Genomic DNA, 25,856 nt, shown 5'->3' on the forward strand with positions numbered 1-25,856 from the left:
AGGTATATGGAGGAACTTAAGGTGGGGGGTTATTTGGGAGGCAGGGTTTGAGGGTCAGCACAACATTGTGGGCTGAAGGGCCTGTAATGTGCTGTACTATTCTATGTTCTATGTTCTATAAACCTTCCTGTACACACCTAACAAACTCCACCCCATCTAAACCCCTTACTCTAGGGAGATGCCAGTCAATATTTGGGAAATTATAATCTCCCATCATGACAACTCTTGTTATTATTACACCTTTCCAGGATCTGTTTCCCTATCTGCTCCTCGATATCCCTGTTACTATTGGGGGGCCTATTAAAAACACCCAGTAAAGTTATTGACCCCTTCTTGTTCTTAACCTCCACCCACAGAGACTCCGTAGACAATCCTTCCATGACGTCCACCTTTTCTGAAGCCATGACACTATCTCTGATCAACAGTGCCACGCCCCCACCTCTTTTGCCTCCCCCCCATCCTTTCTGAAACATCTAAAACCCAGCACTTGAAGTAACCATTCCTGTCCCTGAGCCATCCAAGTCTCTGAAATGTTCACCACATCTTATCTCCAAAAACTGATGCACGTCCTAAGCTCATCCACTTTGTTCACAACACTCCTTGTGTTAAAATAGACACATCTCAAACCTTCGGTCTGAGCGCGTCCCGTCTCTATCACCTGCCTATCCTCCCTCTCACACTGTCTACAAGCTTTCTCTATTTTTGATCCAAGATGGCGGCGCGACGCAGCTTGCAGCAGCCACTCCGGAACTGATTATCTGTTATTTGTGAAGTGGGGTGTCGTGCGCAATCATAATCGATTGAAAACGGACGTGGAAGCACGGAGAAACATCGGGAAATTCCAGGAAGACCTTATTTGTTGCTGCTGCTGCTGTGAGGTCCGGGACTCTGCTGGGAAGAATAGGCCCCCAGTTCTCGGAGTCGCGTTGCCAATGGCGGGGCCGTCTTAATACGCTCGGCAGAGGATGGTGTTCGGGGAAGCTGTGCCGGAGGGGATGGTCGTCGGCTCAGTGGTTCAATGGACTCAGGTCGCTTTTGGTGTGTGCTGAGTCTGCGAGGCTGGTTTCGATGGAGCTTCCATTGTGTGCTGCGTCTGCAAGGCTGAGTCAGGCGACGCCTTGGAAGTCCATAGCGGGGGTACTCCCTTCTGCCACCAGTGTGGGATGGCGAGTCTGTCGGGACCCTGGGGACTTGTGGAAACTGGTGATTTCTTTTGAACTTACAGTCCTTTAACAATTTGGACTATTTTTACTGTGCCCATAGTCTGTTTTTTTATCAATTATGCTATTGTTTGCATTATTGTAACTATATGCTGTAATTATGTGGTTTTGTGCAGGTCTTGTAGCTTTAGTTTTTGGTCTTGTTTTTGCTTGGTGGATTTGGAGCTCCTTTCTGGGGAACACGCTAGACGATAGCACGATATTAATACGCAGCAGCCTCTCCGGACTCTGGATTGGGAATTGCCAAACGTTACGTGGATTTTCTGGTGTAGTCTGTTTTGTCATATGCTTTTGTGATATAATTCTGGGGGAACGTTGTCTCATTTTTTAACTGCATTGCATTTGTGGTTTCTAAATGACAATAAACTGAATCTAAATCTGAATCTGAACCTCCTCTTCCCCAGTCTCTTCAATTTTGTTCCCACCCCCAACAATTCTATTTAAACTCACCCCAGTAGCCTTAGCAAACCTCCCCACCAGGATATTAGTCCTCCTGGGATTCAAGTGCAACCCGTTCTTTTTATACAGGTCACACCTGCCCCAAAAGAGGTCCCAATAATCCAGAAATCTAAATCCCTGCCCCCTGCTCCAATCTCTCAGCCACACATTTATCTTTCACATTCTATTCCTATTTTCACTGTTGCATGGCACAGGCAGTAATCTCGAGATTACTACCTTTGCTGTCCTGCTTTTCAACTTCCTTCCTAACTCCCTGTAGTCTTTTTTCAGGAACTCTTCCCTTTGTCTGGCTGTTCTCCCTCCCACTGCAGGATATCTTGGACGCGATCTGAAACATCCCGGACTCTGGCACCTGGGAGGCAAACTACCATCCAAGTTTCTTTCCTGCATCCACAGAATTGCCCATCTGACCCCCTAACTACAGAGTCCCCTATCACTATTGCCTTCCTCTTCCTTTCCCTACACTTCTGAGCCACAGGGGCAGACTCTGTGCGAGAGGCACAGCCACTGTTGCTTCCCCCAGCTAGGCTGTTCCCCCTCCAACAGTACACAAACAGGAGTACTTATTGTCAAGGGGTACACCCACAGGAGTCTAGTACCTGACTCTTCCCCTTCCCTCTCCTGACTGTGACCCACCTGTCTGTCTCCCATGGCCCCGGTGTGACCACCTGCCTATAACTCTACTGTACCACCTCCTCATTCTCTCTGACCAGGCGAAGGTCATCAAGCTGCATCTCCAGTTCCCTAACTCAGTCCCTTAGGAGCTGCAGCTTGACACACCTGGTGCAGATATGGCCATCCGGGAGGCTGGGAGACTCCAGGACCTCCCACATCTGACACCGAGCACAAAAAACTGGCCTCACACACATACTTCCTCCTTTCCGCAAATAACATTGGTAAACCTACTTTGTCTCATCTCGTTATCGCCTAAGCCCGTTGAGCCAAAGCCCTATCATTCTGCTGCCTCTCACTCCGCTGCCCACTAGATATGGCGGTCTTCATTTTAACCTTTTGCGCTCTACTGGCTGATGTCACGCGCCTGCACAGTCTTGCCTCTCTTTTACCCCGAGTTGTAAAACATGCCTTTGCTCCGGAAATCAGACGGTCACTCGCAGCCTTCTTGACCCAAATCAAAAACCGTTGAAGATTTTTAAACCTTTTTAAACCTTTCACGCTCTACTGACATCCAAGAAACTCCAATAAAGGTTTCCACACATTTTCAAATTCTCCTGCCCTTCCTCTGGTTATGTAAGTCTGTCTCTCCAATACAATACAAGATGCCATCTCCTTCACCCATACATGTATCAAAGGTATATCCATTTTTCTCCAAGATAAAGCTATCATCCTCCTGGCCTGCAGGAGTCCAAAGTCAATTAAAATTGACTGTTTTGAACTAACAGTAAAGTTCTTTGGATATATACCTAGTACACACATTTTTGCTTGGTGAGGCACCTTTACTCCAACAATCCAAACATCCCACCCTACAAAAACTCATTTTAGGGAGGTAGCACCACCACCCTCACCCCCACAACCCCATATTGCCCCCTCCACACACACACACACACACATACATATATATATATATATATATATATATATATATATATTCCTTGTTGAGTGTTTTGTTGGCTGTCTCAATGCTAATAACTAGATGCTAATGCAAATAGCTTTTCTATTTCTTTTGCAAACTTTCCTTGTACTGTGGTGTGGCAAGTTCGATCATTTTGCCGGAAGTCTCAACCTCATAGCAGTCTATGTCAATGAATTTGTTAATTTTGCAAGACATCAGACTCACAAGTGTTTTGAGGCAGCTGATTTCTAAATTCTGTCTTAATATGACGCACCATGCTGAATGCCCTTTCTACATCACAATTAGAATTTTGCAGCACCAAAAGCAGCTTCATCAACTGGCAGAGCTAGTTTAAATAACATTAGCTATGCTAATGAATGAATGACACCTGTTAAACTCACCACAACATGTCTTTTACAGTCATTTAACCCACCTTGGGCAATAGAAAAGTCACTGTTGCCAACAGCGCAGCGAGCAACACTGTCATTATTTTTGATCCCTATTAGACAGGGGTATACTTTAGTGTAGTCTGGGGTGAAGTACATTTTATATTTTGTTTTTTTGGAACACTCTGCAGGACACTAAACTGAATTGATGGACAATGAAAAAGAGAGAAGTTAGATAGATAGATAGATAGATACTTTATTCATCCCCATGGGGAAATTCAACATTTTTTCCAATGTCCCATACACTTATTGTAGCAAAACTAATTACATACAATACTTAACTCAGTAAAAATATGATATGCATCTAAAATCACCCTCTCAAAAAGCATTAATAATAGCTTTTAAAAAGTTCTTAAGTAGTTTACTTAAATACATTGAGTCCTAACCCCGGCACTTTAACATATCTTACTCCTGGCGGTTGAATTGTAAAGCCGAATGGCATTGGGGAGTATTGATCTCTTCATCCTGTCTGAGGAGCATTGCATCGATAGCAATCTGTCACTGAAACTGCTTCTCTGTCTCTGGATGGTGCTATGTAGAGGATGTTCAGGGTTTTCCATAATTGACCGTAGCCTACTCAGCGCCCTTCGCTCTGCTACCGATGTTATACTCTCCAGTACTTTGCCCACGACAGAGCCCGCCTTCCTTACCAGCTTATTAAGACATGAGGCGTCCCTCTTCTTAATGCTGCCTCCCCAACACGCCACCACAAAGAAGAGGGCGCTCTCCACAACTGACCTATAGAACATCTTCAGCATCTCACTACAAACATTGAATGACGCCAACCTTCTAAGGAAGTACAGTCGACTCTGTGCCTTCCTGCACAAGGCATCTGTGTTGACTGTAAAGCTCACCCACAGAGAAGACTGATAGGTCTACTTAGCATAAAGAGAGACCAATCAGGATGCTCTCTCCCCCTCCCCCTCTCCACCTCTCCCCTCTCCCCCTCTCCCCCTCCCTCGCTCACTCTCAAAAAAATCGATTTCCAGGATATTGTATATAATTTGCGGGCGTCAAGGAGCCACTTTCAAAATGTAGGAGACTCCCAGAACTTCTGGGAGAGGTGGGATGTCTGACAATCTCAGATATAGTCTGAACAACTGTTTTCCAGTATTTTTTTAAATTTTGGACAGCCCCATACACAGTGAAACAGAGTACCCTTTTCTTCTAAACATTTAATACTATTGTCCGGGATGTCAGGGGACGAATGGTTCAGTTTGACCGGGGTAATATAAGTTCTCATTAACCATTTGTATTGCAATAGCTTAATTCTCGTGTTAATTGATTGTTTTTGGGCTTTTAAGCATGCCATTTCCCACTCAGTTTCTTGTATGTCCTCTTGAACATCCAGTCTCCATGCCTCTAGCCTGTCAATGGTGGACTCCTTATCATATGACATCAAAGCTGTATAGAATAAAGAAATCTGACTCCTCCCCTTTAAGTTTAGAAGTGTGAGATTTTCAAGATGTGATAGTGGTGGTTCAGATATTAAATGCTTATATTTTGATAGTATGAGATGTTTCAGTTGCAAATATCTTAAGAAGTGTTTTTTAGAAATATGGTATGTCTGACACAATCAAATGTAATAAGATTACCATTCATATAAAGGTCCTTTATTTTCTGCACACATTTGTCTGCCCAGATTCTGAAACCACCATCTGCTCTTCCTGCCCTGAAGTATGTATTGCCCCATATTGGGGAGAAGCGAGAAATTGGAGGAGTATCTTTAAAATGCTGATGTGCTTTATACCAGATGTCAATAGTATTTTTGAGGAAAGGGTTCTCGGTTGTTCTTTTCAGATTTCTTGGGTCTGCAGGGTATAGACGGAGCTTTAATGGGAGGTTTGGTACTGATGCCTGTTCAATAGATAGATAGATAGATAGATACTTTATTCATCCCCATGGGGAAATTCAACATTTTTCCCAATGTCCCATACACTTATTGTAGCAAAACTAATTACATACAATACTTAACTCAGTAAAAATATGATATGCATCTAAAATCACCCTCTCAAAAAGCAATAATAACTTTTCCCTATAGATGCTGCCTGGCCTGCTGTGTTCCACCAGCATTTTGAGTGTGTTGCTTGAATTTCCAGCATCTGTAGATTTCCTCATGCTTGCTCAATATTCACCAAGGCTGGAAGGACCTCCATTGAGAAATAAAGCATTGCAGAACGTAACCGAGCAGACCAATAATACTATTTCGGGTTGGGGAGCCGTAGCTCTCCCCTTTCATAAGGCAGGTATAGCAATAATACCATTTCAGGTTGGGGAGCCATAGCCTCCCCTTTCATAAGGCAGGTATAGCAGTCTAAGTCTCAGTCTAGATTTTTTATTATTCCAAATGAATTTACTAAAAATACTATTAAGCTGATCAAAAAATGATTTTGGTAGTGGGAGAGAAAGTGATTGAAAAAGGTGTAGAAATTTTGGTAATATATTCATTTTGATCACGTTTATGCGGCTTGTAATCTTTCCCCTCCCCTGCCTTCTTATTCTGATATTTTCCCCTTCCTGTTCAGTCCTGATGACAGGTCTCAGTCACAAATGCCGACTGTTTATTTTCCTCCATTGAGGCTACCTGACCTGCTGAATTCTTCCAGCATTTTCTATGTGTTACGTAGGACAGGAAATGATGACAGAAGTAGGCACGAGCAAGACAAAAAAATCAAAGCTCCCTTACTGGGAACTAAAAGATAGCCCCGGGTAAATGTTAAATTAGGACAACAGAGTTAAAGGATAGTTATGAAAACTGACTCAGTTCTGTTTCTCAAGGGTCATGAAGCCAGAAATAGTGCCCCAGTCTTACTAAGATCAGCTTACCCTGCACACCTCACTCACAGATTGCTTTAACAGATAAGCCCTTGACGTTGTTTTCATTGCTTTGAATTGGAATTTACTTAGTAATCTTAAAGAATTTTTCTTTTGTTAAACAGGGCAATGAATGATCTTGGAGAGTACATAACCACTGATATAGAAATATCCTGGTTGCCAAATCTGGATGATTTAATGAAGGGATATGCTCGTAATTTTCGACCGGGAATAGGAGGTAAGTCCATATTCAACAGGGATCTCTAGAGTCATACAGAAATACAGCACAGAAACTAGCCCTTCAGCTCATCTAGTCCATGCTGAAACTTTAAACTGCCTACTCCCATTGACCTGCACTGGGACAATGGCTCTTCATACCCATATTATCCATGTACCTATCCAAACATCTCTGAAACATTGAAACTGAGCTCACATGCACCATTTGTGCTGACAGCTCATTCACACTCTCACAACCCTCTAAGTGAAGAAGTTTTCCCTCATATTCCCCTTAAATTTTTCTCCTTTCACCCTTAATCTTTGACCTCTGGTTGAAGTGCTCCTAACCTCAGGGGAAAAAGCCTGCTTGCATTTACCCTATCTATACCCCTCATAATTTTGTACACCTCACAGAAACATAGAAACATAGAAAATAGGTGCAGGAGTAGGCCATTTGGCCCTTCGAGCCTGCACTGCCATTCAGTATGATCATGGCTGATCATCCAACTCAGAACCCTGTACCTGCTTTCTCTCCATACCCCCGATCCCTTTAGCCACAAGGGCCATATCTAACTTCCTTTTAAATATAGCCAATGAACCGGCCTCAACTGTTTCCTGTGGCAGAGAATTCCACAGATTCACCACTCTCTGTGTGAAGAAGTTTTTCCTCATCGACCAAATCTCTTCTCGATCTTCTATGTTCTAAGGAATACAGCCCATCCTATTCAATCTTTCCTTATAATTCTGGTCCTCCAGACCCAGCAGCATCCTTGTAAATTTTCTCTGTAATCTTTCAACTTTGGTCACATCTTTCCTGTAGGTAGGTGACCAAAACTGCACACAAGACTCCAAATTAGGTCTCACCTACATTTTACACAACTTTTATAGAACATCCCACCTCCTGTATTCAGTACCTTGATTTATGAAGGCTAATGTGCTTTCTTAATGACCCTACCTACATGTGACACCACTTTCAATGAATTATAGACCTGTATTCCCAGATCCCTTTGTTCTACCATTCACTGTATGAGACCTACATTAGTTGGTCCTACCAACGTGCAAAACCTTGCACTTGCCTGCATTAAATTCCATCTGCTATTTGTCAGCTCATTATTCCGGCTGATATGTTCTAAGGAATACAGCCCATCCTATTCAATATAATTCAGGCCCTCCAGACCTGGCAGCATCCTTGTAAATTTTCACTGTACTCTTTCAACCTTATTTAAGGCAAGAATTTGTCAAATGTGTTCAGGAAAGTTCCCTCTGCAAGCCATGATAGCCTTCCTCACTGTCCACCACACCCCCAAACTTGGTGTCATCTGCAAATTTGCTCATCCAGTTAACCACATTATTATCTGGATCATTGATATAAATGACAAATATCTAAGGACCCAGCCTCGATCCCTGTAGCACACAACTAGTTACAGTCCTCCAGTCAGAGAAGCATCCATTCACTCTCTGGCTTCTCCCACAAAGCCAATGTCTAATCCAATTTACTAACTACCTCATATTGAATGCTGAATGACTGAACCTTCTTGACCAACCTCCCATTCAGGACCTTGTCAAATACCTTGCTAAAGTTCTTGTAGACAACTTCCATTGCCAAGATATAACAGATATCCAAGAGTAATTTCTCCTAGCATGCCCATGAATAAACCATCAGGAAATGAATGAAGGCAGAAAAAACATAAAAATTCAAACTAAGGATCAAAAAGTAAAAGTCTTTATCTTTATCTGGTGTTTTATTGAATAAACAAAACCACCAGAGAGGATTGATCATGACCTGGTGATGAAGAACAGAGGACACTAATATCCTGGGGAAAGGATTGTTAAAGCTGCATGGTGGGGTTTAAACTAGAGATAGGGGGATAGAAACCAGAGTGCCAGAACATTTGGTGGAAATGTTAGGAAGGCAGATGTTGGTAAGACCTCAGACAAAGTCAGGAATCAATATGTTGAGTATGGTGCAACAGTGTCCTGAGCTTCGTATATTTCAGTGCATGAAGTATCGTAGAAAAGGAAGATAAGCTCAGGATCAATACCTAGAATTATGATGTGAGACTTGGTTACAGGAGGGGCAGGACTGGCAGCTCAACATTCCAGGGTTCTGTTGTTTAAGACATGACAGAATGGGAGCGATTAAAGGAGGAGGAGTGACATTACTAGTCAGGGAAAATATCACAGCAGTACTCCATCAGGACAGATTGGAGTACTTGATTAGTGAGGCGTTATGGATAGAACTGAGAAATAAGAAAGGTATGACCACATTAATGCAGCTATATTACAGACCACCCAACGGTCCTAGGGATCTCGAGAAGCAAATTTGTATAGAGATTTCAGACTGTTGCAAGAAAAATAAGGTTGTTATCGTAGGTGATTTTAACTTTTCATATATTGACTGGAAATTCCATACTCTAAAAGGACTAGATGGAATACAGCTTATCAAATGTGTTCAGGAAAGTTTCCTTAATCAGTACGTAGAAGTCCTAATGAGAGAATGTGCGATGTTGGATCTGCTATTAGGGAATGAGACAGGGAAGGTGACAGAAGTTTGTGTTGGGGAACACTTTGCATCCAGTGGGTACAATGCCATACTTGGAAAGTGGGAGGCCTCACAAAAATGAAATTTTGAGAGTACAAAGCTTATATGTGTCTTTTGGAATAGAAGGTAAATATAACAAGTATAGGGAACCTTTGTTTTCAAGAGGTATTGAGTCCCTGGTAAAGAGAAAAAAGGAGATGCATAGTGGATATAGGCAAGTAGGAACAAATGAGGTGCTTGCGTAGTACAAGAATACAAGAGAACTTTTAAGAAAGAAATGAGAAAGGCTAAAAGGCATGAAGTTTTTCTAGCAGACAAGATGAAAGAGAATCCTGAGGAATTCTTCATATATGTTAGGAGCAAAAGGATTGCAAGGGACGAAATTTGTTCTCTGGAAGACCAGAATGGTAATCTATGTGTGGAGCCAAAGCAGGTGGGGGAGATTTCAAATGCATTCTTTGCATCTGTATTTACTCGGGAGACAATACAGATGTCTCCCGAGTAAATACAGATTATTATCAACTTCATGGGCCCTGTACAGATTATGAGGAGGAGGTATTTGCTACCCTGAGGCATATCAGGGTGGATAAATCCAGAGGCCCTGACAAGGTGTTCCCTCGGATCCTATGGAGGCAAATGCAGAAATTTCCAGGGCCCTAGCAGAGTTATTTAAAACTTCCTAGTGACAGGAGAGGTACCAGAGGACTGCAGAAAAGCCAATGTTGATCCACTGTTTAAAAAAAGGCTCTAACAGTGGAAAGCAGTCAGTGAGTGAGTGGGCCAGTAAAGGAGTGGAGCTTTGCGGCTATGACTCACTCGGGGAGTGGCCTTGTCGAGGGAAGTGTCTTGTGAGGAAAGTGCAAGTCTTTGGTGAGGAGGCTGAGGGAGGAGACTATGCCACAGTTGGAGAGGGTGAGAGGTGGTGAAGAGATGACAGGTAAACTGATTCAGTGTGATTCTTGCCTGATGTGAGAGGCCAGGGACACTGATGGTGCCTCCGGCTGCTACAACTGTGAACAGTTTGTCCAGGTTCAGCTCCTGGAAGGACCGTGTTGGACACTGGAGAGGCAATTGGATAACCTCAGGTTCATCTGGGGAAACGGAGTTTTCTGGACAGGACCTACAGCAAGATCATTACACCAAAGATACCGGAGGAGAAAAGGGGGGCGACCATGAGGAAGGGATGGATGCTTGAAGTACAGGAGACCCCGGGGGATGTGCCTCTTGAAAACAGGTTCACCCTCTTGGAAGCTGTCGGGACAGAAGACACTGCCAGTCTGAGTGGCAGACAGGTCTGCAAGTCAAAATTGGCACTGAAGCAAAGCTGAAGAGACAGACGTCAGGCAGAGCCATGGTAGTAGGGGACCTCCATAGTGAGAGGTACAGAAGGGGTTTCTGAGGCAACAGGCGGGATTTAACGATGGTGTGTTTGCCTCCCTGGTGCCAGGATCCAGGACGTCACGGACCAGTTGCAGGGCATCCTCAAGGGTGAGGGTGAACAGCCGGAAGTGGTAGTGCATGTCGGCACAAATGATGTTGGGAAGAAGCAGAAAGAAATTCTGCAGCGTGACTTCAGAGAACTCGGAAGAAGGCTGAAAAGCAGGACCTCCGGGGTGGTTATCTCCGGTTTGCTTCCAGTTCCTTCTGCTGGTGAGGGCAGGAACAGGGAGATATGGGATCTCAATGTGTGGCTGAGGAGCTGGTGCAGCAAGCAGGATTTTAGATTCTTAGACCAGCAGGATTTTAGATTCTTAGACCACTGGGATCTGTTTTGGGGTAAGGATGAGTTGTACAAAAGGGACGGGTTGCACCCTAACAGACGGGGGGACCAGCATTCTGGCAGGCAAGTTTGCCACTGCAACACAGGTGTGTTTAAACTAATAAGTTGGGGGGGGGGGGGGAGGAGACGAGCTGGAAATATAAGGATGGAGTCAAAGGGAAAGAGAGGATAAGAAAAGTTAAGAAAGACAACAGAATTGATGGGGCAGAAAGCTCAGGAAGGGATTGGAGAGTATGGCCAAGTGCAATAGGGATTGATGTGAGAAGCAAGGAGAGTAATGGATTAAAAGTATTATATATGACTGCACGAAGTATAAGAAATAAAGTGGATGAGTTTGAGGCTCAGTCGGAAATTGGCAAGTATGATGTTGTAGGAATAACAGAGACATGGCTGTAAGAGGACCAGGCTGGGAAATGAATATTCAAGGATATACGTCTTATCGAAAGGACAGACAGGTGGGCAGAGGGGGTGGGGTGGCTCTGCCAGTGAGGAATGAAATTCAGTCCCTTGCGAGGGGTGACATAGAATCAGGAGATGTAGAGTCAGTATGGATAGAACTGAGAAATTGTAAGGGCAAAAAGACCCTAATGGGAGTTATCTACAGGCCCCCAAATAGTAGCCTGGATATAGGGTGCAAGTTGAATCAAGAGCTAAAATTAGCATGTCGCAAGGTAATGCTACGGTTGTAATGGGGGATTTCAAAATGCAGGTAGACTGGGAGAATCAGAATGGTACTGGACCCCAAGAAAGGGAGTTTGTGGAGTGCCTCTGAGATGGATTCTTAGAGCAGCTTGTACTGGAGCCTACCAGGGAGAAGACAATTCTGGATCTAGTGTTGTGTAATGAACCGGATTTGATAAGGGAACTCAAGGTAAAGGAGCCGTTAGGAGGTAGTGACCATAATATGATAAGTTTTAATCTACAATTTGAGAGGGACAAGGGAAAATCGGAAGTGTCAGTATTACAGTTGAACAAAGGGACTAAGGAGCCATGAGGGGGGACCTAGCCAAAGTTGACTGGAAAGATAACCTAGCAGGGATGACAGTGGAACAACAATGGCAAGTATTTCTGGAAATAATACAGAAGGTGCAGGATCAGTTCATTCCAAAGAGGAAGAAAGATTCTAAGGGGAGTAGGGGGCGACCGTGGCTGACAAGGGAAGTCAAGGACAGTATAAAAATAAAAAAAGAAGTATAACATAGCAAAGATGAGCGGGAAGCCAGAGGATTGGGAAACTTTTAAAGAGCAACAGAAGATTACTAAAAAGGCAATATGGGAGAAAAGATGAGGTTCGTAGGTAAGCTAGCCAAGAATATAAAGGAGGATAGTAAAAGCTTCTTTAGGTATGTGAAGAGGAAAAAATTAGTTAAGACCAAAGTTGGGCCCTTGAAGGCAGAAACGGGTGAATTTATTATGGGGAACAAGGAAAAGGCAAATGAACTGAACAGGTACTTTGGATCTGTCTTCACTAAGGAAGACACAGACAATCTCCCAGATGTAATAGTGGCCAGAGGATCTAGGGTAATGGAGGAACTGAAGGATATTCACATTAGGCAGAAAATAGTGTTGGGACTGAAGGCTGATAAATCCCTAGGGCCTGATGGTCTGCATCCCAGGGTACTTAAGGAGGTGGCTCTAGAAATCGTGGATGTATTGGTAATCATTTTCCAATGTTGTATAGATCAGGATCAGTTCCTGAGGATTGGAGGGTAGCTAATGTATCCCACTTTTTAAGAAAGGAGGGAGAGAGAAAATGGAATTATAGACCAGTTAGCCTGACATCAGTGGTGGGGAGATGCTAGAGTCAATTATAAAAGATGAAATAACAGCACATTTGGATAGCAGTAACACAATCAGGCCGAGTCAGCATGGATTTACGAAGGGGAATCATGCTTGACTGATCTTCTGGAATTTTTTGAGGATGTAACTATGAAAATGGACAAGGGAGAGCCAGTGGATGTCGTGTACCTGGACTTTCAGAAAGCCTTTGATAAGGTCCCACATAGGAGATTAGTGGGCAAAATTAGAGCACATGGTATTGGGGGTAGGGTACTAACATGGATAGAAAATTGGTTGCAGACAGGAAACAAAGAGTAGGGATTAATGGGTCCTTTTCAGCATGGCAGGCAGTGACTAGTGGGGTACCACAAGGCTCGGTGCTGGGACCACAGCTATTTATAATATACATTAATGATTTAGATGAAGGATTAAAAGTAACATTAGCAAATTTGCAGATGACACAAAGCTGGGTGGCAATGTGAAATATGAGCAGGATGTTAGAGAATGCAGGGAGATTTGGACAGGTTGGGTGAGTGGGAAGATGCATGGCAGATGCAGATTAATGTGGATAATTGTGAGGTTTTCCACTTTGGTGGCATGAACAGGAAGGCAGATTACTATCTGAATGGTGTCAAGTTAGGAAAAGGAGAAGTACAACGAGATCTAGGTGTCCTTGTTCATCAGTCACTGAAAATAAGCATGCAGGTACAACAGGCAGTGAAGAAAGCTAATGGCATGTTGGCCTTCATAACAAGGGGAGTTGAGTATAGGAGCAAAGAGGTCCTTCTGCAGTTGTACAGGCCCTGGTGAGACCCCACCTGGAGTATTGTGTTCAGTTTTGGTCTCCAAATTTGAGGAAGGACATTCTTGCTGTTGAGGCAGTGCAGTGTAGGTTCACGAGGTTGATTCCCGGGATGGCAGGACTGTCATATGTGAAAGATCAGAGTGACTGGGCTTGTATACACTGGAACTTAGAAGAATGAGAGGGGATCTGATTGGAACATACAAGATTATTAAGGGATTGGACACGCTAGAGGCAGGAGACATGTTCCCATTTAGAACATAGTTGAGGAAAAACTTATTTACCCAGAGAGTTGTGATCTATGGAATGCTCTGCCTCAGAAGGCAGTGGAGGCCAATTCTCTGATGCTTCAAGAAAGAGTTAGATAGAACTCTTAAAGATAGCGGAGTCAAGGGATATAGGGAGAAGGCAGGAACGGGTTACTGATGGTGGATGATCGGCCATGATCACATTGAATGGCGGTGCTGGTTCGAAGGGCCAATTGCCTACTCCTGTGCCTATTGTCTATTGTCTATAGACAGAAACCAGAAATTATGGGCCGTTGAGTCTAACAGCAGTTGTGGGAAAGTTATTGGAAGGCATTCTAAAGGACAGGATATATACGGTAAGTATTTGGATAGACATAGACTAATTAAGGTTATCAGCATGGTTTCATGCATGGCAGGTCATGTCTAACCAATCTTACAGAATGTTTTGAGGAAGTTACATTACAGAGACTTGGCTGGCACCAGGGCAGGAATGGATTCTCAATATTCCTGGATTTCAGTGCTTTAAAAGGGATGGGGGGGGGGGGGAAGGGGAGGAGGTGGCATTACTGGTCAGGGATACTATTACAGCTACAGAAAGGGTGGGTAATGTAGCAGGATCCTCTTTTGAATCAGTATGGGTGGAAGTCAGGAATAGGAAGGGAGCAGTTACTCTATTAGGAGTATTCTATAGGCCCCCTGGTAGCAGCACAGATACCAAGGAGCAGATTGGGAGGCAGATTTTGGAAAGGTGCAAAAATAACAAGGTTGTTATCATGGGTGACTTTAACTTGTATAACCATATATAACCATATAACAATTACAGCATGGAAACAGGCCATCTCGGCCCTTCTAGTCCGTGCCGAATGCTTACTCTCACCTAGTCCCACTGGCCCGCACTCACCCCATAACCCTCCATTCCTTTCCTGTCCATATACCTATCCAATTTTACTTTAAATGACAATACCGAACCTGCCTGTACCACTTCTACTGGAAGCTCGTTTCACACAGCTACACTCTCTGAGTAAGAATTCCCCCTCGTGTTACCCTTAAACTTTTGCCCCCTTACTCTCAACTCATGTCCTCTTGATTGAATCTCCCTACTCTCAATGGAAAAAGCCTATCCACGTCAACTTTATCTCTATCCCCCTTCATAATTTAAATACCTCTATCAGTCCCCCTCAACCTTCTACGCTGCAAAGAATAAAGACCTAACGTGTTCAACCTTTCCCTGTAACTTAGGTGCTGAAACCCAGGTAACATTCTAGTAACACACACAAAATGCTGGTGGAACACAGCAGGCCAGGCAGCATCTGTAGGGAGAAGCGCTGTCGACGTTTCAGGCCGAGACGTCGACAGCACTTCTCCCTATAGATGTTGCCTGGCCTGCTGCGTTCCACCAGCATTTTTTGTGTGTTGCTTGAATTTCCAGCATCTGCAGATTTCCTCGTGTTTGCCTAACATTCTAGTAAATCTTCTCTGTACTCTGTCTATTTTGTTGACATCTTTCCTATAATTCGGTGAGCAGAACTATACACAATACTCCAAATTTGGCCTCACCAATGCCTTGTAAAATTTTAACATTACATCCCAACTCCTTTACTCAATGACAATAGACAATAGGTGCAGAAGTAGACCATTCGGCCCTTCGAGCCTACACCACCATTCTGAGATCATGGCTGATCATCTACTATCAATACCCAGTTCCTGCCTTGTCCCCATATCCCTTGATTCCCCTATCCATAAGACACCTATCTAGCTCCTTCTTGAAAGCATCCAGAGAATTGGCCTCCACTGCCTTCTGAGGCAGTGCATTCCACACCCCCACAACTCTCTGGGAGAAGAAGTTTTTCCTTAACTCTGTCCTAAATGACCTACCCCTAATTCTTAAACCATGCCCTCTGGTACTGGACTCTCCCAGCATCTGGAACATATTTCCTGCCTCTATTTTGTCCAATCCCTTAATAATCTTATATGTTGCAATCAGATCCCCTCTCAATCTCCTTAATTCCAGCATGTACAAGCCCAGTCTCTCTAACCTCTCTGCGTAAGACAGTCCCGACATCCCAGGAATTAACCTCGTGAATCTACGCTGCACTTCCTCTACAGCCAGGATGTCCTTCCTTAACCCTGGAGACCAAAACTGTACACAATACTCCAGGTGTGGTCTCTCCAGGGCCCTGTACAAATGCAAAAGGATTTCCTTGCTCTTGTACTCAATTCCCTTTGTAATTAAGGCCAACATTCCATTAGCCTTCTTCACTGCCTGCTGCACTTGCTCATTCACCTTCAGTGACTGATGAACAAGGACTCCTAGATCTCTTTGTATTTCTCCCTTACCTAACTCGACACCGTTCAGATAATAATCTGCCTTCCTGTTCTTACTCCCAAAGTGGATAACCTCACACTTATTCACATTAAACATCATCTGCCAAGTATCTGCCCACTCACCCAGCCTATCCAAGTCACCCTGAATTCTCCTAACATCCTCATCACATGTCACACTGCCACCCAGCTTAGTATCATCAGCAAACTTGCTGATGTTATTCTCAATGCCTTCATCTAAATCGTTGACATAAATTGTAAACAGCTGTGGTCCCAATACCGAGCCCTGTGGCACCCCACTAGTCACCACCTGCCATTCCGAGAAACACCCATTCACCGCTAACCTTTGCTTTCTATCTGCCAACCAGTTTTCTATCCATGTCAATATCTTCCCCCAATGCCCTGAGCTCTGATTTTACCCACCAATCTCCTAAGTGGGACCTTATCAAATGCCTTCTGAAAATCGAGATACACTACATCCACTGGATCTCCCTTGTCTAACTTCCTGGTTACATCCTCGAAAAACTCCAATAGATTAGTCAAGCATGATTTGCCCTTGGTAAATCCATGCTGGCTCGGCCCAATCCTATCACTGCTATCTAGATGTGCCACTATTTCATCTTTAATAATGGACTCTAGCATCTTCCCCACTACTGATGTTAGGCTGACAGGACGATAATTCTCTGTTTTCTCCCTCCCTCCTTTCTTAAAAAGTGGGATAACATTAGCCATTCTCCAATCCTCAGGAACTGATCCTGAATCTAAGGAACATTAGAAAATGATTACCAATGCATCCGCAGTTTCCAGAGCCACCTCCTTTAGTACCCTAGGATGCAGACCATCTGGACCTGGGGATTTATTAGCCTTCAGTCCCATCAGTCTACTCATCACTGTTTCCTTCCTAATGTCAATCTGTTTCATTTCCTCTGTTACCCTATGTCCTTGGCCCATCCATACATCTGGCAGATTGCTTGTGTCTTCCCTAGTGAAGACAGATCTAAAGTACATATTAAATTCTTCTACCATTTCTCTGTTTCCCATAACAATTTCACCCAATTCATTCTTCAAGGGCCCAACGTTGTTCTTAACTATCTTCTTTCTCTTCACATACCTAAAAAAGCTTTTGCTATCCTCCTTTATATTCCTGGCTAGCTTGCGTTTGTACCTCATTTTTTCTCCCCGTAATGCCTTTTTAGTTAAGCTCTGTTGTTCCTTAAAAATTTCCCAATCATCTGTCTTCCCATTCACCTTAGCTCTGTCATACTTTTTTTTTAATGCTATGCAATCTCTGACTTCCTTTGTCAACCACTGTGGCCCCTTTCCCCCCTTTGAATCCTTCCTTCTCCGGGGGATGAACTGATTTTGCACCTTGTGCATTATTCCCAAGAATACCTGCCATTGCTGTTCCACTGTCTTTTCTGCTAGGATATCCTTCCATTTAACTTTGGCCAGCTCCTCCCTCATGGCTCCATAGTCTCCTCTGTTCAACTGCAACACTGACACCTCCAATCTGCCCTTATCCTTCTCAAATTGCAGATAAAAACATCATATTATGGTCACTACCTCCTAATGGCTCCTTTACTTCAAGATCGCTTATCAAATCCTGTTCATTACACAACACTAAATCCAGAATAGCTTTGTCCCTGGTCGGCTCTCGAACAAGCTGTTCCAAGAATGCATCCCGTAGGCACTCTACAAACTCCCTATCCTGGGGTCCAGCACCAACCTCATTCTCCCAGTTCACCTGCATGTTGAATTCCCCTATAACTACTGCGACATTACCTTTGCCACATGCCAATGTTAACTCCCTATTCAACTTGCATCCAATATCCATGCTACTGTTTGGGGGCCTGTAGACAACACCCATTAGGGTCTTTTTGCCCTTACTGTTCCTCACAGGCCCTTACTGTTCCTCACAGGCCCTTACTGTTACTCTTTCCACACAGACTCTACTTCTCCTGATCATATGTCCCCCCTTGCAAAGGACTGAATCTCAGTCCTCACCAACAGGGCCACCCCGCCCCCTCTGCCCACATATCTGTCCCTACGATAGCATGTATACCCTTGTACATTCATTTCCCAGGTCTGATCTCCCTGCAGCCATGTCTCCGTTTATATGTTCTTCATGTCTCCGTTTATATGCTCTTTATAAATGCTCTGATTTATAAAGGCCAGCATACCAAAATCCAATTTAACCCTAACCCTCTAATCCAATTTACCACCACATTATCCAGATCATTAATGTATATGACAAACATTGGACGCAGTACAGGTCCCTGAGGCACACCACTAGTCATCGGCCTCCAACCTGACAAACAGTTATCCACCACTACTCTCTGAAATCTCCCATCCAGCCACTGTTGAATCCATTTTACTACTTCAATATTAATTCTTAATGATTGAACCTTTCTAACTGACCTTCCATGCGGAACCTTGACAAAGGCCTTACTGAAGTCCATTTAGACAACATCCACTGCTTTACCTTCGTCAGCTTTCCTCGTAACCTCTTCAAAAAATTCAATAAGATTTGTCAAACATGACCTTCCACGCACAAATCCATGCTGACTGTTCCTAATCAGACCCGTCTATCCAGATAATTATATATACCATCTCTAAGAATACTTTCCATTAATTTACCCACCATTGACGTCAAACTGACAGGCCTATAATTGATAGGTTTACTCTTAGAACCCTTTTTAAACAATGGAACCACATGAGCAATACGCCAATCCTCCGGCACCATCCCTGTTTCTAATGACATTTGAAATATTTCTGTAAGAGCCCCTGCTACTTCTACACTAACTTTCCTCAAGGTCCTAGGGAAGATCCTGTCAGGACCTGGAGATTTATCCACTTTTATATTCCTTAAAAGTGCCAGTACTTCCTCCTCTTTAATCGTCATAGTTTCCATAACTTCCCTACTTCTTTCCCATACCTTCCACAATTCAATATCCTTCTCCTTAGTGAATACCGAAGAAAAGAAATTGTTCAAAATCTCCCCCATCTCTTTCGGCTCCACACGTAGCTGTCCACTCTGATTCTCTAAGGGACCAATTTTATCCCTCACTATCCTTTTGTTATTAATATAATTGTAGAAACCCTTCGGATATATTTTCACTTTACTTGCCAAAGCAACCTCGTATCTTCTTTTAGCGTTTCTAATTTCTTTCTTAAGATTCTTCTTACATTCTTCATATTCCTCAAGCACCTCATTTACTCCATGCTGCCTATATTTATTGTAGATAGCTCTCTTTTTCCTAACCAAGTTTCCAATATCCCTTGAAAACCATGGCTCTCTCAAACTTTTAACCTTTCCTTTCAACCTAACAGGAACATAAAGATTCTGTACCCTCAAAATTTCACCTTTAAATGACCTCCATTTCTCTATTACATCCTTCCCATAAAACAAATTGTCCCAATCCACTCCTTCTAAATCCTTTCCCATCTCCTCAAAGTTAGCCTTTCTCCAATCAAAAATCTCAACCCTGGGTTCGGTCCTATCCTTCCCCATAATTATATTGCAACTAATGGCATTGTAATCACTGGACCTGAAGTGCTTCCCAACACATACCTCCATCACCTGACCTATTTCATTCCCTAACAGAAGATCCAACACTGCCCCTTCTCTGGTCGGCACCTCTATGTATTGCTGCAAAAAACTATCCTGCACACATTTTACAAACTCCAAACCATCCAGCCCTTTTACAGGCAAACACAAGGAAATCTGCAGATGCTGGAAATTCAAGCAACACACACAAAATGCTGGTGGAACACAGCAGGCCAGGCAGCATCTATAGGAGAAGCACTGTCGACATTTCGGGCCGAGACCTTTTGTCAGGACTAACTGAAAAGATGCTGCCTGGCCTGATGTGTTCCACCAGCATTTTGTGTGTATCCCTTTTACAGTATGGGCTTCCCAGTCTATGTGAGGAAAATTAAAATCTCCCACAATCACAACCCCGCGCTTACTACAAATATCTGCTATCTCCTTGCAAATTTGCCCCTCCAATTCTCGCTCCCCATTAAGTGGTCTATTATACACCCCTATAAGTGTTACTACACCTTTCCTCAATTCCACCCAAATAGTCTCCCTAGACGAGCCCTCCAATCTATCCTGCCAGAGCACCGGTGTAATATTTTCTCTGACAAGCAATGCAACACCTCACCCTCTTGTCCCTCCAATTCTGTCACACCTGAAGCAACAAAATCCAGGAATATTTAGTTGCCAATCACACCCCTCCTGCAACCATGTTTCACTAATAGCTACAACATTATATTTCCAGATATCAATCCATGCTCTAAGCTCATCCACCTTTCTTACAATGCTTCTAGCATTAAAATAAATGCATTTAAGAAATTCTCCACCTATTCCTCTCTGTTTATCTCTAACAGTACAAAGAACTTTACTGTCTTCTTTTTCTTCCTTCTCCCATACATCTGTTCCCACACTCTGGTTCCCCTCCCCCCTCGTATCTGGTTTAAATCCACTGGAGCCTCTCTAGCAAACCTACCTGCAAGAATATTTGTCCCCCTCCAGTTCAGATGTAGATAGTCGTGCCTAATATTGATTGGCACCTGATTCATTCTAATGGTTTAGACGGGGCAGAGTTTGTTAAGTGTGTCCAGGACGGGTATATTGACAGGCCAACTAGGGGGAATGCCATACTAGATCTAGTATTGGGTGACGAACCGGGTCAGGTCACAGATCTCTCAGTGGGTGAGCATCTGGGGGACAGTGACCACCACTCCCTAGTCTTTAGCATTATCATGGAAAAGGATAGAATCAGAGAGGACAGGAAATTTTTTAATTGGGGAAGGGCAAATTATGAGGCTATGAGGCTAGAACTTGCGGGTGTGAATGGGGATGATGTTTGCAGGGAAGTGTACTATGGACATGTGGTCGATGTTTAGGGATCTCTTGCAGGATGTTAGGGATAAATTTGTCCCGGTGAGGAAGATAAAGAATGGTAGGGTGAAGGAACCATGGGTGACAAGTGAGGTGGAAAATCTAGTCAGGTGGAAGAAGGCAGCATACATGAGGTTTCGGAAGCAAGGATCAGATGGGTCTATTGAGGAATATAGTGCAGCAAGAAAGGAGCTTAAGAAGGGGCTGAGGAGAGCAAGAAGGGTGCATGAGAAGGCCTGGCGAGTAGGGTAAAGGAAAACACCCAAGGCATTCTTCAATTACGTGAAGAAGAAAAGGATGACAGGAGTGAAGGTAGGACCGATTAGAGATAAAGGTGGGAAGCTGAGCCTGGAGGCTGTGGAAGTGAGCGAGGTCCTCAATGAATACTTCTCTTTGGTATTCACCAATGAGAGGGAACTTGATGATGGTGATGACAATATGAGTGAGGTTGATGTTTTGAGCATGTTGATATTAAGGGAGAGGAGGTGTTGGAGTTGTTAAAATACATTAGGATGGGTAAGTCCCCGGGGCCTGATGGAATATTCCCCAGGCTGCTCCACGAGGTGAGGGAAGAGATTGCTGAGCCTCTGGCTAGGATCTTTACATCCTCATTGTCCACGGGAATGGTACCAGAGGATTGGAGGGAGGCGAATGTTGTCCCCTTGTTCAAAAAAGGTAGTAGGGATAGTCCGGGTAATTATAGACCAGTGAGCCTTAAGTCTGTGGTGGGAAAGCTGTTGGAAAATATTCATAGAGATAGGATCTATAGGCATTTAGAGAATCATGGTCTGATCAGGGACAGTCAGCATGGCTTTGTGAAGGGTAGATCGTGTCTAACAAGCCTGTTAGAGTTCTTTGAGGAGGTGACTAGGTATATAGATGAAGGTAGTGCAGTGGATATGATCTACACAGATTTTAGTATGGCATTTGACAAGGTTCCACACAGTGGGCTTATTCAGAAAGTCAGAAGGCATGGAATCCAGGGAAGTTTGGCCAGGTGGACTCAGAATTGGCTTGCCTGCAGAAAGCAGAGGGTCATGGTGGAGGGAGTACATTCAGATTGGAGGGTTGTGACTAGTGGTGTCTCACAAGGATTGGTTCTGGGACCCCTAATTTTCATGATTCTTATTAACGACCTGGATGTGGGGGTAGAAGGGTGGGTTGGCAAGTTTGCAGATGACACAAAGGTTGGTGGTGTTGTTGATAGTGTAGAGGATTGTTGAAGATTGCAGAGAGACATTAGGATGCAGGGATGATAGGATGCAGAAGTGGTTTGAGAACTGGCAGATGGAGTTCAACCTGGAGAAGTGTGAGGTAGTACACTTTGGAGGTCAAACTCGAAGGCAGAGTACAAAGTAAATGGCAGGATACCTGGTAGTGTGGAGGAGCAGAGGGATCTGGGGGTACATGTCCACAAATCCCTGAAAATTGACTCACAGGTAGATAAGATAGTTAAAGCTTATGGGGTGTTAACTTTCATAAGTTGAGGGATAGAGTTTAAGAGTAGTGAGGTAATGATGCAGCTCTATAAAACTCTGGTTAGGCCACACTTGGAGTACTGTGTCCAGTTCTGGTCGCCTCACTATAGGAAGGATGTGGAAGCATTGGAAAGGGTACAGAGGAGATTTACCAGGATGCTGCCTGGTTTAGAGAATATGCATTATGATCAGTGATTAAGGGAGCTAGCTTTACTCTTTGGAGAAAAGGAGACATGATAGAGGTGTACAAGATATTAAGAGGAATAGATAGAGTGGACAGCCAGCACCTCTTCCCCAGGGCACCACTGCTCAATACAAGAGGACATGGCTTTAAGGTAAGGAGTGCGAAGTTCAAGGGGGATATTAGAGGAAGGTTTTTTACTCAGAGAGTGGTTGATGTGTGGAATGCACTGCCTGAGTCAGTGGTGGAGGCAGATACACTAGTGAAATTTAAGAGACTACTAGATAGATAGATAGATAGATAGATACTTTATTCATCCCCATGGGGAAATTCAACTTTTTTCCAATGTCCCATACACTTCTAGCAAAACTAATTACATACAATACTTAACTCAGTAAAAAATATGATATGCATCTAAATCACTATCTCAAAACAACATAGACAGGTATATGAAGGAATTTAAGGTGGGTGGATATATGGGAGGCAGGGTTTAAGGGTCAGCACAACATTGTGAGCCAAAAGGCCTGTACTGTGCTGTACTATTTTATGTTCTATGTTCTAGTTACCAGGAAAGTGGATGAAGGCAAGGCAGTGGATGTTGTCTATATGGACTTTAGTAAGGTATTTGACAAGGTCCTGTGTGGGTACAGATGCTTGGCAGTCAGGATGAGGTAGTAAATTAGATTAGACATTGTCTTTGTGGGAGAAGCCTGAAAGTGGTAGTAGAGGATTGCCTCTCACGCTGGAGGCCTGTGACTAGTGTTGTGCCTCAGGGATTAGTACTGGGTGTTTTGTAGTTTGTCATTTATATCAATGATCTGGATGATAATATGGTTAACTGGATCGGCAAATTTGCAGATGACACCTGCTCTGGGAATATAGTGGATAGTCAATAAGACTATCAATTCTTGCAGAGGGATCTGCATCAGCTGGAATAATGGGCTGAAAAATACAGATGGAATTTAATGCAGCAAGTGAGAGGTCTTGCACTTTGGTAGGACCAGTCGGGGTAGATTTCACACAGCATATGGTAGGGTAATGAGGAGTGTGGTAGAACAAAGGTATGTGGGAATACAGGTCCACAATTTGTTGAAAAAGGTGTCACAGGTAAACAGGGTTGTAAAGAAAGCTTTTGACACATTGGCCTTCATAAATCAATGTATAGAGTACAGGAGATGGGATGTTATGTTGAAGTTGTGTAAGAAATTGGTGGGGCCTAATTTGGAGAATTGTGTAGAATTAGTTAGGTCAACTACCTACAGGAAAAAATGTAAACGAGGTTGAAAGATTGCAGATAAAATTTACAAGGATGCTGCTGAGTCTGGAGGACCTGAGTTATAAGGAAAGATTGAATAGGTTAGGACTGTACTCTTTAGAATATAGATGATTGAGAGGAGGTTTGATATAGGTATACAAAATTATGAGGGGTATAGATAGGGTAAATGCAAGCAGGCTTTTTCCCCTGAGGTTGGCAGGGACTACAAGCAAAGGTCATTCTTAATAGTGAAAAGTGAGAATTTTAAGGGGAACATGAGGGGAAACTTCTTCCCTCAGAGAGTCATGACAATGTGGAATGAGATGCCAACACAAGTGCTCCATGAAATTTCAACATTTAAGAGTAGTTTGGATAGGTACATGGATGATAAGGGTATGGAAGTCTATGTTCCTGGTTCAGGTTGATGGGAGTAGGCAGTTTAAATGTTTTCAGCATGGACTAGAAGGGTTGAAGGGCCTGTTTCTGTGCTGTAATTCTCTGACTTAATGAGAGTTAAGTGAACGATGTAATGGAATCATTGTCACTTGTATCACTGAGCCCAAGTGATAGCAATGAGACCTTGATGATCACTGTAGCATAGGTATAAATATTTATCCTGATGAGGGGCCTTGGCTTGAAACATGGACTGTTTATTCCTCTCTATAGATGCTGCTTAAGCTGTTCAGTTTCTCCAGCATTTTGTGTGTATTCCTAAACATTTATAATCTGCTTTTGCCTACTTGTTGCCAGGACTTGAGGTCCTGAGTTACAAGGGAAGGTTGAATAGGTTAGGACTTTATTCCCTTGAGTGTTGGAGAATGAGGGGAGATTTAATAGAAATATACAAAATTATGAGGGTAATGCGAAGTAATGGGTTAAGGGTGAAAGGTGAAATGTTTAAAGGAAACAAGAGGGGTATCTTTTTTCATAATGGTTATGAAAATAATGGTCATATGAAGCAAGGTTAGCAGAGCTGGGACTTTTCTCTTTGGAGCGTAGAAGAATGAGAGGGGACTTGATAGAGGTCTACAAGATTATGAGAGGCATAGATAGGGTGGATAGTCAGTCCCTGTTTCCCAGGGCACCAATAGCAAACACAAGAGGGCATATGTACAAAATTAAGGGAGGGAAGTTTAGGGGAGACATCAGGGGTAAGTTTTTTACACAAAGAGTTGTGAGTGCCTGGAATGACTTGCCAGGGATGGTGGTGGAGGCTAAAACATTAGGGATATTTAAGAACCTCTTGGACAGGCACATGGATGAAAGAAAAATGGAGGATTATGGGGTAGTGTGGGTTTAGTACTTTTTCTTAAGGATTATATGGGTTGGCACAACATGGAGGGCTGAAGGGCCTGTACTGTGCTGTAGTGTTCTATGGTTCTATAGAAAACCTACAACACAATACAGGCCCTTCAGCCCACGATGTTGTGCCAAACATGTACTTAGAAATTACCTAGAGTTACCCATAGCCCTCTATTTTTCTAACCTCCGTGTACCATCTTCTTTACTCAGAGGGTGGCGTGAGTGTTGAATGAGCTCCCAGCAGAAGTGATGGACGTGGGTTCGATTTCAACACTAAAGAGAAATTTGGATAAATACATGGAAGGGAGAACTATGAAGGGTTATGGTCTTGGTGCAGGTTGATGGGATGAGGCAGAATAATAGTTCAGCACAGTCTAGGTGGCCGAAAGGCCTACTTCTATGCTGTACTGTTTTATAACTCTATCGCTTAATAATTCTCACTAGTATTCAGATTTACTAGTTTGCTGTAGTGTTCCTGATGAGTTTCTGTAGGCTAAATAAAATGTTGTTTATTTAATGTTTATTTGAATCAAATC

The 25,856-nt window shown here is 43.4% G+C and overlaps 1 protein-coding gene across 2 annotated transcripts in view; it reads left to right on the plus strand.

Moving 5' to 3' along the window:
- Positions 1 to 25,856, plus strand: part of gabrd (gamma-aminobutyric acid type A receptor subunit delta) — a 161,943-nt gene that overhangs the window by 79,408 nt on the left and 56,679 nt on the right. For both annotated transcript variants that reach the window (XM_073032459.1, XM_073032460.1), the window contains exon 2: positions 6,635 to 6,747. In XM_073032459.1, coding sequence (XP_072888560.1) covers positions 6,635 to 6,747 — 113 coding nt within the window. The remainder of the gene's footprint in view (positions 1 to 6,634; positions 6,748 to 25,856) is intronic.

Source organism: Hemitrygon akajei, chromosome 29, assembly GCF_048418815.1.
Source record: "Hemitrygon akajei chromosome 29, sHemAka1.3, whole genome shotgun sequence".
Classification (NCBI taxonomy): domain Eukaryota; kingdom Metazoa; phylum Chordata; class Chondrichthyes; order Myliobatiformes; family Dasyatidae; genus Hemitrygon; species Hemitrygon akajei.